The sequence below is a fragment of the Eschrichtius robustus genome, chromosome 6 (genome assembly GCF_028021215.1).
Source record: "Eschrichtius robustus isolate mEscRob2 chromosome 6, mEscRob2.pri, whole genome shotgun sequence".
Classification (NCBI taxonomy): Eukaryota; Metazoa; Chordata; class Mammalia; order Artiodactyla; family Eschrichtiidae; genus Eschrichtius; species Eschrichtius robustus.
Window position 1 is genome coordinate 51,560,591 of NC_090829.1, and position 15,881 is coordinate 51,576,471.

Genomic DNA, 15,881 nt, shown 5'->3' on the forward strand with positions numbered 1-15,881 from the left:
ATAAATGCTTTGAGGAACAAATAAGAATCAGATGAGAATACTGCTACACAAGGAGTCTTTAGTTGGACAGGACATAGGTCTATATCACACTCACCATAATATACATTCTCACAGATAAAACTAAAATTATCCCTGAACTCTGACCAATTTTTATCTTTTTAGCTTATACTTTAATGTACAGCTACTCTGAATAATGCTGCTATGAACATTCACGTATAAGTTTTAATATAGACATATTTTTTCCATTCTCTTTGGAAGTAGCTAGGAGTGGATTTGCTGGGGCATATGGTAACTGTATGTTTAACATTTTGAGGAACTACCGCACTGTTTTCCAAAGTGGGTGCATCATTTCACGTGATGCACCAGCAATGTATGAGGGTTCCAATTTCCCTACATCCTTGTGAACACTTGCTATTGTCCATCTTTTTTTATCATAGCCATCCTAGTGGGTATGAAGTTGTATATCACTGTGGTTTTGATTTACATTACCCTAATGACTAGTGATGTTGAGCATATTTACTTGTACTTATTGGCCACTGTCTATGTTCTTTGGCTGAGCAATTTTTGAATCCTATGGCCCACGAGGTCTTTATGTATGTAATTGGCACACTCTGCCTACAAGTCCAAGTTTGAGCAGAACGTTTAAATAGAGCTGAAACCTGGATAGTATATAAAAACTCCCCAAATACTCAGTTTATTAAAACAAACACACAAAACTCTCAAGTCCTACCTTTTGGACCACCGGTAGCAGGCCCTTCCCTGACCACAGCAGTTCAAGCCTGGTATTCTGTGTCCACCGGATCTTTTCATTATCATACCTTCTCTGAAAGAGACATCAAGGTAACCCATCATCTTCAAGCTTCCAGTTCACACTTAGCTGATACAGCCTCACAACTTAGGACTAAATAAACCGTTTCATTCTCCCGTGTCTTTCCTCCCCACTTTTTCCTCTTTCACTGTCGAATAGCTCAATGCTATGTTTACTAGGCTGAGTACTCCAGCAGCTAATCTTTTAAAGTACTCTGGTCAGATGTAGGCCTGTTGGCACTGGGGGGGGGCAGCATAATTCTGTTGCACACACTGCAGGACCTTAAGCATTCCAGCTTCTGGCTCTGAATGCTGAGCGTTCCCTCCAGTCACTGTGACAGCCTGAAAAAGACCCCACGCGTTGCTGAGTGCCTGCACGGGGAAGGTTCAGCTGCTGCTGAGACCGCGGGAGATGCTCACACACAGATTCCACAGATATATTTCTGCATCCCTTCACCTACAGTTCTGGGACAAAGCCATGCCAAAGAAGCAGAGCAAAGCTATTACCGATACTGTGGAAGGAAAAATATCCTGGTTTTGAAAGATGTGAAAAGAAAGAATAATAATAATGGCTAAACAAACAAAAATTAAAACGGCTGCTAACAACGCTCTTTACTACAAAAGTTAAGCTCTTCGCAATATCAGGCTCTCATATTATGAAGGAAAATAATCATTAAGTAAATTTCAACCCTATTACTTGGCATACATTTTATACAGTATTATTTTTAGTATCAGTGATTAAGAGAAGGGATCTTGTATATTTGATTTTTAAGGCATTCTCCCACACATCATATTTGCCACCTCTGTTAAACACCCCTACTGTGGGGTGAGAGGAGGAGAGTGGAGCAGTTGACACCCTTGTTGAAAGTAGCAAGATACTCTGTTTTGTATAAATAGGTCCCTCAGTTGCTCTAACTCTGTTGGGAAGAAAAGCAGCTATCAGTGAAGCCAGGTGAGCTCCATCACCTTGGCAAATGTTAATAAATCAAGTGTTAATGCTCATCAACTTTTCACACTTCTCCTTAAAGATCCGACACTGGAACTTACATGCCCTTTGGTCCCAAATCATGGATGAAGGACAGCTGGCTTATATCAAGGAATTCTGCCTGAAAAGAGGCCAAAAATCCAAACTTTAGAAAGCAAAAAAAAGAGGGGGAGAAATTTATGCATTCAGAGAAATATTATTAGGTACCTTCATGTATAAACACATCTGGGGTACTCTACAGACGACACAGATCAATAATAATGGTATTGCCCTGAAAGAGTATATTTTAGAAGCATATACACAATTAATACAATCAAGAAAGTGATGTGTGCTCTAAGATGAAGAGACAAATGCTCAAGAAGGTCATGGAAATGCTTATTCATTCAGTTCAGCAGTACAGTTACCAGAAACTTGTGACTTTCTGTTTGAATTAAAAAAAAAAAAAAAATCTCACAAGGACTCAGAGGCAAAGAATATACAAATCAATTTTCACTGCAAAGTAAAGGAGCTGTTACAGTGGAGGATTACTGGACTGAATGTCAATATTATGACATAGTATGAGTGTGTTTCGTGTTTGGTAATTGCAATCATTGTTGCTTTTGTTGTGGTCATCCATTTACAATGCTTGGTGTCAGTCTATTTATCTCTTGTAAAAATAAAATACAGTGTGTGTGTGTGTGTGTGTGTGTGAAAAAAAAAAAAAAAAAAAAAAAAAGAAGGTCATGGAGAGATCTGCCAATGGCAGTTGACCATGGCAATAACAGCCTTAATAGAAAATCAAAGACAAAAAAGATACACTCCTGGCATTAGGAGGCAAAGGGGAGACCAGACATGGAAAACACTCCACATCAACCAAGTTCTATGGGAAGAACCATAACAGTTACATGGAAAAGTAGTTATAAAGTTATAGAGTTATAGGGAGAGGGCGACCACTTCCTAGCTAATGTGACATCACAGAGGAAACGGCACTTGATCTGGGCTTGTAAATGGGATTAATAAAATGAAACATAACAATTTTCCTTTGAAGGTTTGTGTACATGATTGGGACTCTCTAATATTAACCTTGCAAGAAAAATTACACACCTCTCAAAGCTGTCAGTACTTGTGAAGTCCAATTAAATGCTTGGTTTTCTTTCTTAGGGTTATTTGAAGAAGTCTTTGAAATTCAAAAGGATTTAAATATCTTTAAAAATCCCAAATCAAACATATCCTCACATAGTACTTTTTATAAGGATTTTGAAAGTCAAGGTCTTTACATTTTATTTCTTATCTAAAACATGGTAATTCGGTACCATACATTTTTAAAATCTGATTTGTGGAACTGCTTTCTAATCAGAAAATATAGAAATACATAGGTTATTAGAAGTGATACCATAGACTTTAAGCCACAGAATCCAAAATGTCTCAAGATCCTAAGCCATAAGTTCTCATTTTATCTCTAAGGAGCAGAGAGAAAAATACTAACCCTAGTTTACACTGGAAGAGACTACTACAGAGGTGTAACTAAATTATGCAAAGTCAGAGACTAGTTGAATGGAAGAATAGGAAATGAAAAGCAAACTTCAGGGAAACCACTTATCTATTACCTGGATATTTTCTTATGCACATAGCTCTTACCAAATAGTTGACAACAGAAATATTCTTTGAACTAATTCAGAAACTATAACTTCAGAATATCATACCAAAATTGCTAAATGTAAAGCATTTCATCTAAATAAAAAGGTACACATTAGCAATGCAGAAAATTTAAAGTTGTTTATTAAGATAAAATTTAAATTTATCCTAATGGTTTACTAAAGAGAAATTGAAGGAAGAACTAGTCCTATTACATAGAAAAAAAATCTTTGGCAATAAATGTTCTAATACAGATTTATGGAATTGAAAAAAAATGTGGCAAAGCCAATTTAGAAGCAATCCTAAATAATACAATTTGAAATATAATATTGTATTGTCCAAACTTCTCCATGCATCTTCAGGGATAAGAATTCCATTCTCCATTTGGGCAGGTGATTCTCAGGAATAAGAATTTAAAGATCATTTTAGCCTGACAATAATCCATAGGGCTTATTGATCTCTGAATAATGTACTAATCAATATCTTCTTTCCAATGGAACCCGTGAAAAGCACATTTAAATATTAGGGAAACAGGGAAGCAAAGGGTTCCCATGCCAAAGGGACAAGCAACAAACCTGAGGGGTAATAACGGACCCTAGAAATTACTAGGGGCTCGTTTTACACTTATAAAAATATAAGTTAATTACATGTGATTATATAAAAATAACTTTTAATATGTTTTTTGCAGACAGAAGTTTTAATATGTCTCACAATTATCAAAGGAGACACACAGATGCCAATCTAGTTTCTCAAATATGAGACAGAGGCCTGCAAATCTAGTCTCTGGGACAAATTATAATTAGTGTGAGAGGAAAATAACGTTAGAAAATTAAGACAGATCAAATTGTATCCCATGCTTGAAGCATTTTGGAGAATTCCGCTGTTAGGGAGAATAATCTAAGTAGCCACCAAAAAAGAGGGATTCCCTGGCAGTACAGTGGTTAGGACTCAGTGCTTTCACTGCCGTGGCCCCGGGTTCAATCCCTGGTTAGGGAACTAAGATCCTGCAAGCTGAGCAGGGCAGCAAAAAATAAAATAAAATAAAAAATAAGAAGTAACATATAGTCAGTTTAAACCAGGTTTTCCCTTCCAAAGGAAATGTTTAGAAGACACTCTGGAATATCTAAATACAATATGGCTCAACTTTTAAAAGATTTTTATAATTGGAAAAGAAATTAAAATGAACATTTTGAAAAAATGTAAAACATTTAAAAATCAACATTAGACTCCAAAATATAGAAAGGCACGCAGAAAAAGAAGACTAAACTCAGCCAAGTACTGTTCAAGGGCCAAAAGAAATATTAAAGCCAAGTCACAGGCAGGCAGGAAAGTAAAACAAATGGAAAATTACTGCATGCTGGTACTAGCACGCATTTAAATAATTCTCTAAGAAAACAGCATGTCTGATTTCAGAGAATACGACAGGAAGCAGCATTTTTAGTAATAATAGAAGTAATATCCTTATTCGTTATGTTCTTTCAAAGATGCACATTCCTGAGTCCTAGAAAGGAAGAAATCCTTCCCATCAGCCTTCTCTTGAGGTTCTCTGGTTGGATCCAAATTGCTGGTTTCCCTGGGGAAACTCTTCTCCGGGATTATGAAACCACAGAAGGTCCTTTAAGTCCATGGAACATCACAGTGCAAGTTGCTGCAGAAGGTGGGCTGTGGCCCGGCCCCAGGTCATTTGTGTGTAAAGGGGACCAGCTAGGTGCATGCCCAGCATCCATTAACACACAGGCAGGCAGCAATAGGGCAGCGAGGCACCAAAAAACTCCCAAGAGTCAAGGCACTCTTGCTTCCTCTCCTAAATACAGCAGGCTTCCCTCTTTCTGTTCATGTGTGCATGCCATTCTCTAAACTAGAGGCCGAATCATAACTGCAGCTACTCTGAAGTTCTGCACACATACCATACACACATATTCAACCTCCACAGCAATACGGTTTATACATACACAGGCACAGAATATAATAATGCAGTGCCCTCTCAGTTATCTGAACCTTTGGATAATTGAAGGCTAACCCTTTAACACCACCATCACACCCCTACCCCTGCCCCAGGCCTCAAGGGCCTCTAAGAAGGCGGAGCTCATTGTTTTCTGATGCCTTCTGTAAAGCCCACTTCCTCCTGCTTGCCAGCCACGTGCCTCCCAAACTTAAGCTTCTGCAGCTGCTTCCAAGACACCACCTCTCCTCTCTTTTCTCTGAATTCTCTAGAGCTTTTTCTCTCCTTAGCTTTTCCCATGCTTCTCACTTACACGTGAAAAGACAAGCCTTTTACGGGCATCACAGGCCAATCAGATCGCAATCACTGTATGCTCTGTATAATCTTTGGGTATTCCACTCTGCTCAGACTGTTTTCATCACCTACTACTCAATGTTTTTTCTTCAGCATTAGAAATGCTTTTCGGCATTATTCTGGAAGCCTGAGGAGAGAAGGAGGTTGATTTCCAGATAATCTAGCCTGTAGTGGCATTTCAAGTTCATTTAAATCTATTGTTATAGACATACTAATTAAGTTATATTTGATATTTAAAAAACAGCATCCTCATATACTGGATCCTTGCTGACAAATCAATTTTGGATTCATTTCATTTAGTTTAACCCAAGGAACAATGCAGAAGTGAATACAAGCACTTGTGTTAATAAAATGATCCAAAATTTAGCTTTACAGTTTTATAAATTATTTCAAAATTTAAATCACTGAATAGTACTTACTGTTGCATGATAGTTTCTATACATGGGCATTTTTAGTAATTTTGTCAAGTAATCCTCTAGTTGTTTCTGTAATGCAAATATTTTACATTAGAGATATCATCGTACTTAGGGGAAAATGTAAACAGTGACAAATGACATGACTGTTCCATCTTAACTTCTGTAAGTTATTTATTTATTAATGTTTTCATTGGACAAGGAACCCTGAATACATCCCTCTCAGAACATAAAAGTTTCAGATTACAAAACAGAACTGACATTTATGTGTTAATTTTCTGGTAAAAAGTGAATTAATCTTCTGCCCTATGCAGCACCATATCACTGAATCAGTGTGGGCAGAAGTGTCCCCCGTCCTGAGGTTTCTGTTCTACTGTTGTACGTGTCTGTACTTTGTCCTACTTTTCTGAGACTCTAACTGTCCCATCTATAGTTTGGGAATGATATTTACATATATTTAGAACAAGCCACTACAAATTCTTTTTTTATTTTTACTTATTTATTTTAATTGAAGTATAGTCGATTCACAATACTGTGTTAGTTTCAGGTGTACAGCAAAGTTATTCAGTTATACACACATACATACATATCTATTTTTCTCAGATTCTTTTCCCTTATAGGTTATTATAAAATATTGAGTATAGTTCCCTGTGCTACACAGTAGGTTTTTATTGGTTATCTATTTTATATATAGTAGTGTGTATATGTTAATATACAAACTCTTAATTTATCCCTCCCCCCACTTTTCCCCTTGGTAACCATAAGTTTGTTTTCTATGTCTGTGAGTCTATTTCTGTTTTGTATATAAGTTCATCTGTATCTTTTTTTTAGATTCCACATATAAGCAATATTATATGATATTTTTCTTTCTCTGGCTTACTTTGCTTAGTATGATATCTCTAAGTCCATCCATGTTGTTGCAAATGGCATTATTTCATTCTTTTTTTAAGGCTGAGTAATATTCCATAGTATGTGTATAACACATCTTTATCCATTCATCTGTCGATGGACATTTAGGTTGCTTGCATGTCTTAGCTATTGTAAATAATGCTGCAATGAACATTGGGGTGCATGCATCTTTTCTAATTATGGTTTTCTCTGGTTATATGTCCAGGAGTGGGATTGCAGGGTCATATGGTAGCTCTAGTTTTAGATTTTTTAAGGAACCTCCATATTGTCCATAGTGCCCATAGAAGCCAGTACAAATTCTGAAGCAAACATATGGAAATAGATTATTTTAAAAGAGTAGATCTTAAAGCCCTCAATGATGAGCTCCATCTTGCCTAACAATGAACCCCAAAAGGTTTCTGAGGGGTAGGCAGCTTCCACATAAAGTCACTCCTGACATAGAACACTCTACCTCTTCTGGGAAAATGCAACCTCCCCAGGGCCAGAGTGGCTTGGGAAAGAAGGGTTACCTAACTAGTTCCAGAAAAGCTAAACCAGCCTGGGTGATGGACCAGCAGGTGAGAGAAGTTGCATCCAGGTCCACCTCACCCCTCAGTAGATGCCATGTTTCTATAGCACCACAGAAGTATGTTCAGAACAACAGACGAGCGAAAGGACTCACCCTTCTACCAAAGAACTGTTCTTCTTGGATCATGTTTTCAGATGAACGGGGCAAACTTGGCATCTCTCGAGGCTCTTCTTTGACATTCTGTCTTCTAAATGTGTGTCTAAAACACAGAGACACACACACAGACACACACACACACAATGCCAACATTTATTAGATTATTCTTTGAACCATGACTGTCATAGCATCTTTCAGGAGATAGCTTATTTTTAGAAGAGCCTATTTGATAAAAAAATATCCAGCAACAATGGACTAATTAACCAATAACATGAATAAAGTATTCTTTCAATCCAACTCGTATACTGGGATAACTTTATAATTAATTCTGGGACAGTTACCTTCTGGTGGGAATGGGGATTCGGATAAAGGCTTTGTACTTGAGCAGCTCTCTGTGAAATTCTTGGAAGTGCTTGAACTTCCTCTTAACTTGCCATTTAAATTCCCCATGTGTTAATTCAATAGTGTAAAGATTGATGCTTGGTACCTATAGTGATAAATAAAAATGGTTGATAGTTTAGATAACAACAAAAATTCCAAAATCTCTCAATGAACAATAGCTAAGTAATAAGTAACATGGATGTATCTTTAAATCCAGCCTACTTATTCTGTGTAAGTACTGAAGCAAAAAGTTTTCCAAAACGACTGATGACAGAAATAATATGCTCTTAAATATTCATCTTATGATATATATAAGACAAACTCTGAGTCACACCAAAGGCAAACCCCCACCAGTCCTATTGTTTCACATACATAGACACACACACCCACCCTTGAAACAAGAAACCAGGTAAAAGAGACAATGAGTGAAAGCCTTAATCAGCCATCGGGGGATTGTCCAAAAGTACAAGCAGTGAACAGACAATGGAGTGGGTGAGAGGGAAGCTGGAGGAAGTGACTTCCATTGTCATTCTTAGCCCACTTCAGCTCTTCACAAAAGACACTAATGCCCTCTCCTTCTGAAATGCCTTGCAAGGTCCATCCTCGTCTATAACGTCTCCCTGTCCTGAAGCAACACCAGTGACTAGGAAGGTACAGGATGATTAGAGGGAAAAGACCAAAAGATCTTCCTACACACAAAATATTTCCCCAACTACTTAACTAGAATGAATTTCCACTTACAATTTTTAAAATATTTTACTAAAACGCAAATATATCTTATATTTGACTAGTGAATTATTTCAATCAGAAGAGCTAACAGACCTGGGGGATACAAGTTTTGATTTTGTGGAAAGTGTCAGGAGATGGAGGGATATTTATAAAGCACAGGAGATTGTGGAGAAATTCCCATGGTGTGTGGAGGATAGGGGAGGGTAGCAGACACTGGACCACCTAGAGGGCACTGGCCCCTGCTGGGAGATTGAGGCGCCACAGGTATTGATAAGTGTTGGGGGTGAAAGAAAGTAAATGTCTCCTACTTTACTAGCTTATCCAGGCTTTGGTGTCAGCAACCCCATGGGTGACTCCCGGGCTGCTGCCAATCATTACTGATGTTTGGTATATTTTGCAAACTTCTAAAGCATGGACCATGCTGTGTAGATGTAGTATATAAAAATGAGCACGAGAATCAATGTAACTTGTGCTCGTAAGCCTGGAATCCAAACATATCGCTGGTAAATATTCAAATCCAGCTCTTGATTTGCCTCTAGTTGGGATCCATTGACAGTTACTATAACCAGAAGTCGAAAAAAACCAGTTCTGGGGTCTAATATTATATGCTGTCTTTCACCTTGGCCAATATTACAGGCATCATCCTGCATCATGTTTCACAGAGAAGGTTGCAGGAGAACTCAGAGTGGCGAGAAACTCTGCATTCAAGTGAAAAATGCTCAGTTTAAGACAAGCCAAATAAATAAGAAAAATTATACAAGTTAAACAAGCTGCCCCATATCCTAGGATTATATTCCCAATCTAAGAAAACTGAATACTTAAAAAACATTGCAAGTGCCAAGTTTTACCCTTCACACATAAACCCAGAATTTTGGACACTGAACTTCTTAGCAATTCTAAGGTAATGTGGGGCAATGGAAACAGCCTGTCCCATCCTTTTTGAAGATTTTAAAGGCTTGCAACCCTGTAATGCAGCCTACCAGCTATGAAGCCTTAGTCAAGCATCACTTCTGTCAGATAATATCCCAGTAGAATTATTGGAATTTTTTGGAACTGGAATAGTGTGAGAAGTTTTAATAAAAGGACTGCCCATGAAGGTGTGATAAGAGTAAGGAAACCACAGCGTGAGGACAGTTACCTGGGACTCATGAAGGCATCCCCAGTTCCAAAGGGACGAGAGGCAAGACCAGGTGCTGGAGTAGGAAGGAGAGAGCCATGTAAAGAGGCTGCCTTGGGGGGAGGATGCCTTTGGTCAAGGGACACAGCCAGCCCAGGGGGGCCCCAGTCTGGGCTCTCCACTGCCTGAACCCTGCCAGAAGACAAAGGCAAGGAAGCCTTGCGGGGACAGAGCACAGCGTGGAGAAGGGTGGCAGGAGGAGTGGGAGGGGCAAGTGGGATATCTCCTGCTGGGGAGGCGGGCCGGGGGCGGGGGCAACATATGTCCCTCAGGGTTGTCATGAGAGTGAAAAGAGAAATGCCTAAGCATGAACCGGCACACAGAATGCATTCAGTCATTAGAAAAGTGTCATTTTTATTTACCTGGAATCACATTCAAACTGCATGAATTTAGTTCTTATTTCTTAGTAAACTAAACACTACGTAGGATAAGGAAGCTCCTTAGCTTTCCTACACAGACTAAGATTTAAAACAGAACTTGAAATTAATATAATATTGTAAATCAACTATACTTTAAAAATTAGGATCCAAAGGAAAAATTTTAATATATATAAAAAAAGAACAGAACTAAACTCACTTGACTAACAGAAGAGTATGAGCAAAGAGAAGTCCCTGGTTTGGTGGCTTAAATATTTATCTTCATAAATAACATTAGCAGATATCTAGTAATAATAATAATACATAGTATTATACAGTATATACTTGTATAATACAATATATAATATTCTTATATTATACTATGTATTATTATTATTAAATCCTCATAACAAACCTAAAAGGTGTGTTCTATGATACCTATTATTCAGATGAGGAAACTGAGAAACAGAGAGTTTAAGTAAATGGCTGAGGATCACAATGCAAAGACAGGAATTAAACCATGTGGTCTGGCTCTGGAGTCTGTGCATTTAACCTCCACATGTTATCACCTCTCAATCTAAATGCTGGTAGGCGAAATAAGAAGGCAAAGGTCATTTTAGAGACATTTCTTGGTAGGTTGTGTTCAGTGGTGCATCAGGGAGATATGGACCCAACTCATAGGAAGAGCCTGAAGGAAAGCTGAATACCGAGGTGGCTGTAAACCAGGAGTCGGGATATGCACAGGTAGGTCAGGACAGAGCGCGAGGCAAAATCATCAGGAAGCGGGCAGCACGTGCCACCCTCCAGAGCCTGCCCCTCGGCAGAAAGATTATTCTACACTTCCCCCGAGGCAGGAGCCAATGGCGGCCTTACTCTGCCGGGGCCAGAGCTTAACCCGAACGGACAAAGGCCACCAGCCGGCATCAATGTTCTCTACCCTCAGACTTGACAAGTGTGAAATCCAGTCAGTAACAGAGCAAACGCAGCTACCCTAACAGCTTCTCCTAGTCCAATCCCCTTCAAAGGAATGCAGGTTTGCTTGATGAAAACTCTACTCCCAATGCCTTTCCAGAGCTTAAAGAGAAAATGTGAGTGAAGCTTAAGGGATGGTGTTAGGAACAAGTCAGAGGGGCAGAGTATGCCAGCAGAATTCTCTCAGCAGCACTTCTGGGCAATGGCACTGGCCAGTGCAGCCTCCTGGCTTTGTTTCTTTCAAGAGCCAGGTAGTAACATTATTTTCTTGCTGAACAAGCATTAGGAAAGCTAAACTTTTCCTTGGCTTATATCTGGCATTCTAGGTGGAAGAGCAATGCCTCATGAGTCCACATTGAACAGAAAACTGGGGAGAGAAGAGGACTAGGAGAGGCACTTCGCAATTTATTAAACTTATAACCTGCCTTAAGTGCCTTTTTAAAAAAGCATTTTCCAGAATGGGGAAACAGATGTATAAGAATAAAGACTAAATGAGAAGGATGCAAAAACTTGAGAGGTGATGAGCCCTCAGAAGTGATAAACAAAAACACAAACCGAAAGTTGAAAGCATAGTCATAGCTAGGAGGAAGGAATATACAAGTCAATGTGTTAAATCATATATATTGACAAATACAAGTTGAGTCCATAAATGCTCTGACCCTTTTTGTAGATGTTAAGCGCTCCACTTCCAGAACTTGAACTTTTATTGGACAGCCGGAGAGATACGTCTGTGTATTAGGCTGCTTAAATCCTTGAGTCTTATAAACAGCAGAGAAAGGGATATACACTAAAAAATAAATAAGTAAACAAAGTTATTGCAAGAATACAATGATATTAGCATAACTTGCCTTTTACAGGCATCTTTTTTAAGAATCATAACGTGCGACACCAAGAAAACAGCTAATGAAAATGAGCCCAGTGTTGTGACATCAGCAAGGATGATCAATCATCTGCTGGTTATTTCAAATCTGTGCTCTGCCAAGCAACCCTGATGAACTCTCTTCTCCTCGCTCAGACCATCAGCCTTTACCTTCCTGTATCCTGGGATCGCTGGGAGACACATCGTAGTCCACCTCCTCTCCCTCAAAGTGGAGCTCCCGCGTGTCCAGATTTTCTATCAAATTACTCATGTCAGCAGCGATTTTCTGCAGTGCAGAGGTATTTACTCTTGGCTCCTCTTTCAGTGACATGTTGGCTTGAGACAGGGTAAAAGCAAAGGAAAGAAGAAAAGGGTTACTAGACTTATTATTTTGGTCAAATAGAAAAAAGAACGAAATAATGCCATTTGCAGCGACATGGATGGACCTAGAGATTGTCACACTGAGTGAAGTAAGTCAGACAGAGCAAGACAAACACATGATATTGCTTATATGTGGAATCTAAAAAAAATGGTACAAATGAACTTATTTACAAAACAGAAATAGAGTCACAGATGTAGGAAACAAACTTATGGCTACCAAGGGGGAAAAGGGGAGGGAAGGGATAAATTGGGAGATTGGGATTGATGTATACACACTACTATGTATAAAATAGATAACTAATTAGGACCTACTGTATAGCACAGGGAACTCTACTCAATACTCTGTAATGACCTATATGGGAATAGAATCTAAAAAAGAGTGGCTATATGTATATGTATAACTGATTCACTTTGCTAAACACCTGAAACTAACGCAGCATTGTAAATCAACTATACTCCAATAAAGATTAATCTTTAAAAAACCCAAAAACCCTATTTTACTATTTAAATCCAGGCTTAGGTATAGCATAAGGAAACAAGTCAACTAGCTCTATGTGAGCCCCAGTTACCTCAAACAACCTTTTAATTTATTTTCCAGTTTAACATTTAAAGGATTCCTAGCTTGTAAATTAAATTGGAATGAGATACTTACTTGTATCTCAAGTAAGAAAACAAGCAAGAAAAAGACACACCACATTGACTAAATGCCAATATTATCTTTCATCCGATTTTATTAACTTGGGTAAGTGAGGAGAGATTCAAGGTAGATTGGTTTGGGAATCGTTATTCAGAGAAAAGGAATTGATTCTTGACTCTAACAAATACATGGAAAGAAAGAATACCAGCTAAAATAAGCAACTTTGAATATTTTCTACAGAAAATTTAGGGTATTTTACAATAATTTCAAGATGCAGATTTAAAAAGTATATTTATGTAGCGCAACCTTTCTACATTTCCCCTATAAGTGATATCCCCAGCAAAGCATATACTATCTTTTTGAGATATGAGATTTGGCCATGACTTTACGTGAGTTATAGTGACGTACCTGTCCTGGAAGGTAACCAATTAGTATACCTATTATAATAACAGTTAATGTGTGCTGATTGCTTACTATCACCTGGCTTGGTGATAAACCTTTATATACCTTATCACATTTATTATCAATAATAAATCTATGAAAGTTTGTTATTTCCATTTTGAAGATGACAGGGCTTGTCATCCCCTCTTTATAGATAAGGAAACTGAAGCATGGAGAGAGCAGGTAATTTGACGAATACTTTGGACAATCTGTCCAAGGTCACATAACTAGTAAGTGATGGAGAAGGGATTTGAAACCAGGTCTCTCTGACCAAAAAGCTGATGTTCTTAACCATGGTCTTTATCTTCTGTATATTTTTTGTAGATATGTAAGTGCCCCTAGAATAGATGGAAGTTTTAGTAAAACCAGTGCCCTTGAGCAAGTCCCTTTAGAAGCTGACTCAAATGCAAAGAAAAAGAAATGAATTCTTCTTGCAGCTCAGCCGTCTAAACTCAGGGCTCTGGTTTCCTCCTCTATAAATTAAGGAGGCTGAGCCATTTCATCTCTAGGGTCCCTTTAACACTAAAACACTAAATGTAAATAAAAGATGCTATAAATTGTTCAGCTTCCCCTTATAATGTAATCAATTTAACCCTTCTCCTATCCCAAGAAATTAACTGAAGTAGTTTTTCATATGAATTCATATTTATGGATTCATTCTCATGGAGCCATTGCCATAATTAAAACATTTATTTCCTTCCCTCTCAGTTCAACAAATACTTATTAGATGCCAACTATGAGCCAGGGTTTACTTTATTTAAAATAAGGTAATGAAAAACTTAGAGGAAATGAAACAAGGAAAAACAAGTAAGAAATTACATCATATCATTGCTACTTGTGAATTTGTCAAGACGTTAGGTATTTTCCATTGATTAACAGTCTAATGGCTAACTCAGTTAACTTTCTCAGCATAGCAAAGGAAAACAAGGGTTACTCCAAATGACTTTCCTTTTGGACTGAGTGTTAATGTTAAAAATGCATGTTGGGGCTTCCCTGGTGGCGAAGTGGTTGAGAATCTGCCTGCTAATGCTGGGCACACGGGTTCGAGCCCTGGTCTGGGAAGATCCCACAAGCCGCGGAGCAACTGGGCCCGTGAGCCGCAATTACTGAGCCTGCGCGTCTGGAGCCTGTGCTCCGCGACAAGAGAGGCCGCGATAGTGAGAGGCCCGCGCACCGCGATGAAGAGTGGCCCCCGCTTGCCGCAACTAGAGAAAGCCCTTGCACAGAAGCGAAGACCCAACACGTCCAAGAATAAATAAATAAATAAATAAATTTTTTTAAAAAAATGCATGTTGAATTTAAGATATACAGAGAACAGAGTAATTTACACATTGCAAGCTAATTGGAATAAATAGTACAGAGTCATTGGGTCAAGCTAAAAAAAAAATCCTATTTCAGATCAGGAGAACAGAAGGATATAAGTTTGTGAAAAGCTTAAGGAAGAGTGAGAAAAGAAACAGAAAGGAATCCTCTTATCATTTATCCTCAAGTGTTTACTATGTGCTAAGCACCATTTGAGCTCAGTTATGTTATTTAGTACCCACAATGATTCTACTTGGTATTTATGATTATTCTGAATTATCTGCATTCAAAACTTTGATTATTTAGTTAAATAACTTATCCAAGGTCACTCCAGTTGTGTCAATGTTGAATTTATAAAGCAGATTTGTCTGGCTCTGAAATCTCATGGACTTGGTTATAGAGTTTTGTAATTATTGATTTTATTTCGTGGGCTTGGATGTCTATAAATTGATCATTTATATGAAGCTGAAGTTCCATAACAATAGATCCCTTTGAAGGGATCCTACTGGCCCCACTGTCATTACAATTACGGAAACAACATATCCTGACAGCATCCTAAACTTTATCTTAGCCTTTTATTTTTATGGTTCATAATATTTTATAAGGTTACATGGAATTTCAGTTGACCCAAAGGCTTTGCAGATTTGTTTATGCTTTTGTGAAGACCTTACCATTCTTATTAATGGGAAATGAACCAAATTATTTGTCCATCACTGCCTTCACTTGAGTGCATGGTGGCTTTGTGTTGACTTTTCATCCAACAAGTGTATTGCTGGTTTCATTCTTGAATATGAAGCTGTAAGGCCACCAACACTCTTATGTTGTCAAGTCATAATTTATTAGTCCATGTTTTCTTTCATCTAAAATAATCTATAATGGTCGGTGAGCAGCTGTCACAGTTACAGCCTATCTTAACCAGCAATGGGATAAGGCCCTTCAGTGTTTACGCTTGAGATAG

At 38.2% G+C, this 15,881-nt stretch overlaps 1 protein-coding gene across 4 annotated transcripts in view; it reads right to left on the bottom strand.

Annotated features, from left to right (window-relative positions):
• Nucleotides 1-15,881, bottom strand: part of PLD1 (phospholipase D1) — a 224,681-nt gene that overhangs the window by 118,642 nt on the left and 90,158 nt on the right. For all 4 annotated transcript variants that reach the window (XM_068546244.1, XM_068546243.1, XM_068546245.1 and 1 more), the window contains exons 2-8: nucleotides 12,334-12,498; nucleotides 11,963-12,090; nucleotides 8,030-8,175; nucleotides 7,686-7,791; nucleotides 6,122-6,187; nucleotides 1,855-1,913; nucleotides 731-823 (exon numbers count right to left, since the gene is read on the bottom strand). In XM_068546244.1, the coding sequence (XP_068402345.1) occupies nucleotides 731-823; nucleotides 1,855-1,913; nucleotides 6,122-6,187; nucleotides 7,686-7,791; nucleotides 8,030-8,175; nucleotides 11,963-12,090; nucleotides 12,334-12,498 (763 nt within the window). The remainder of the gene's footprint in view (nucleotides 1-730; nucleotides 824-1,854; nucleotides 1,914-6,121; nucleotides 6,188-7,685; nucleotides 7,792-8,029; nucleotides 8,176-11,962; nucleotides 12,091-12,333; nucleotides 12,499-15,881) is intronic.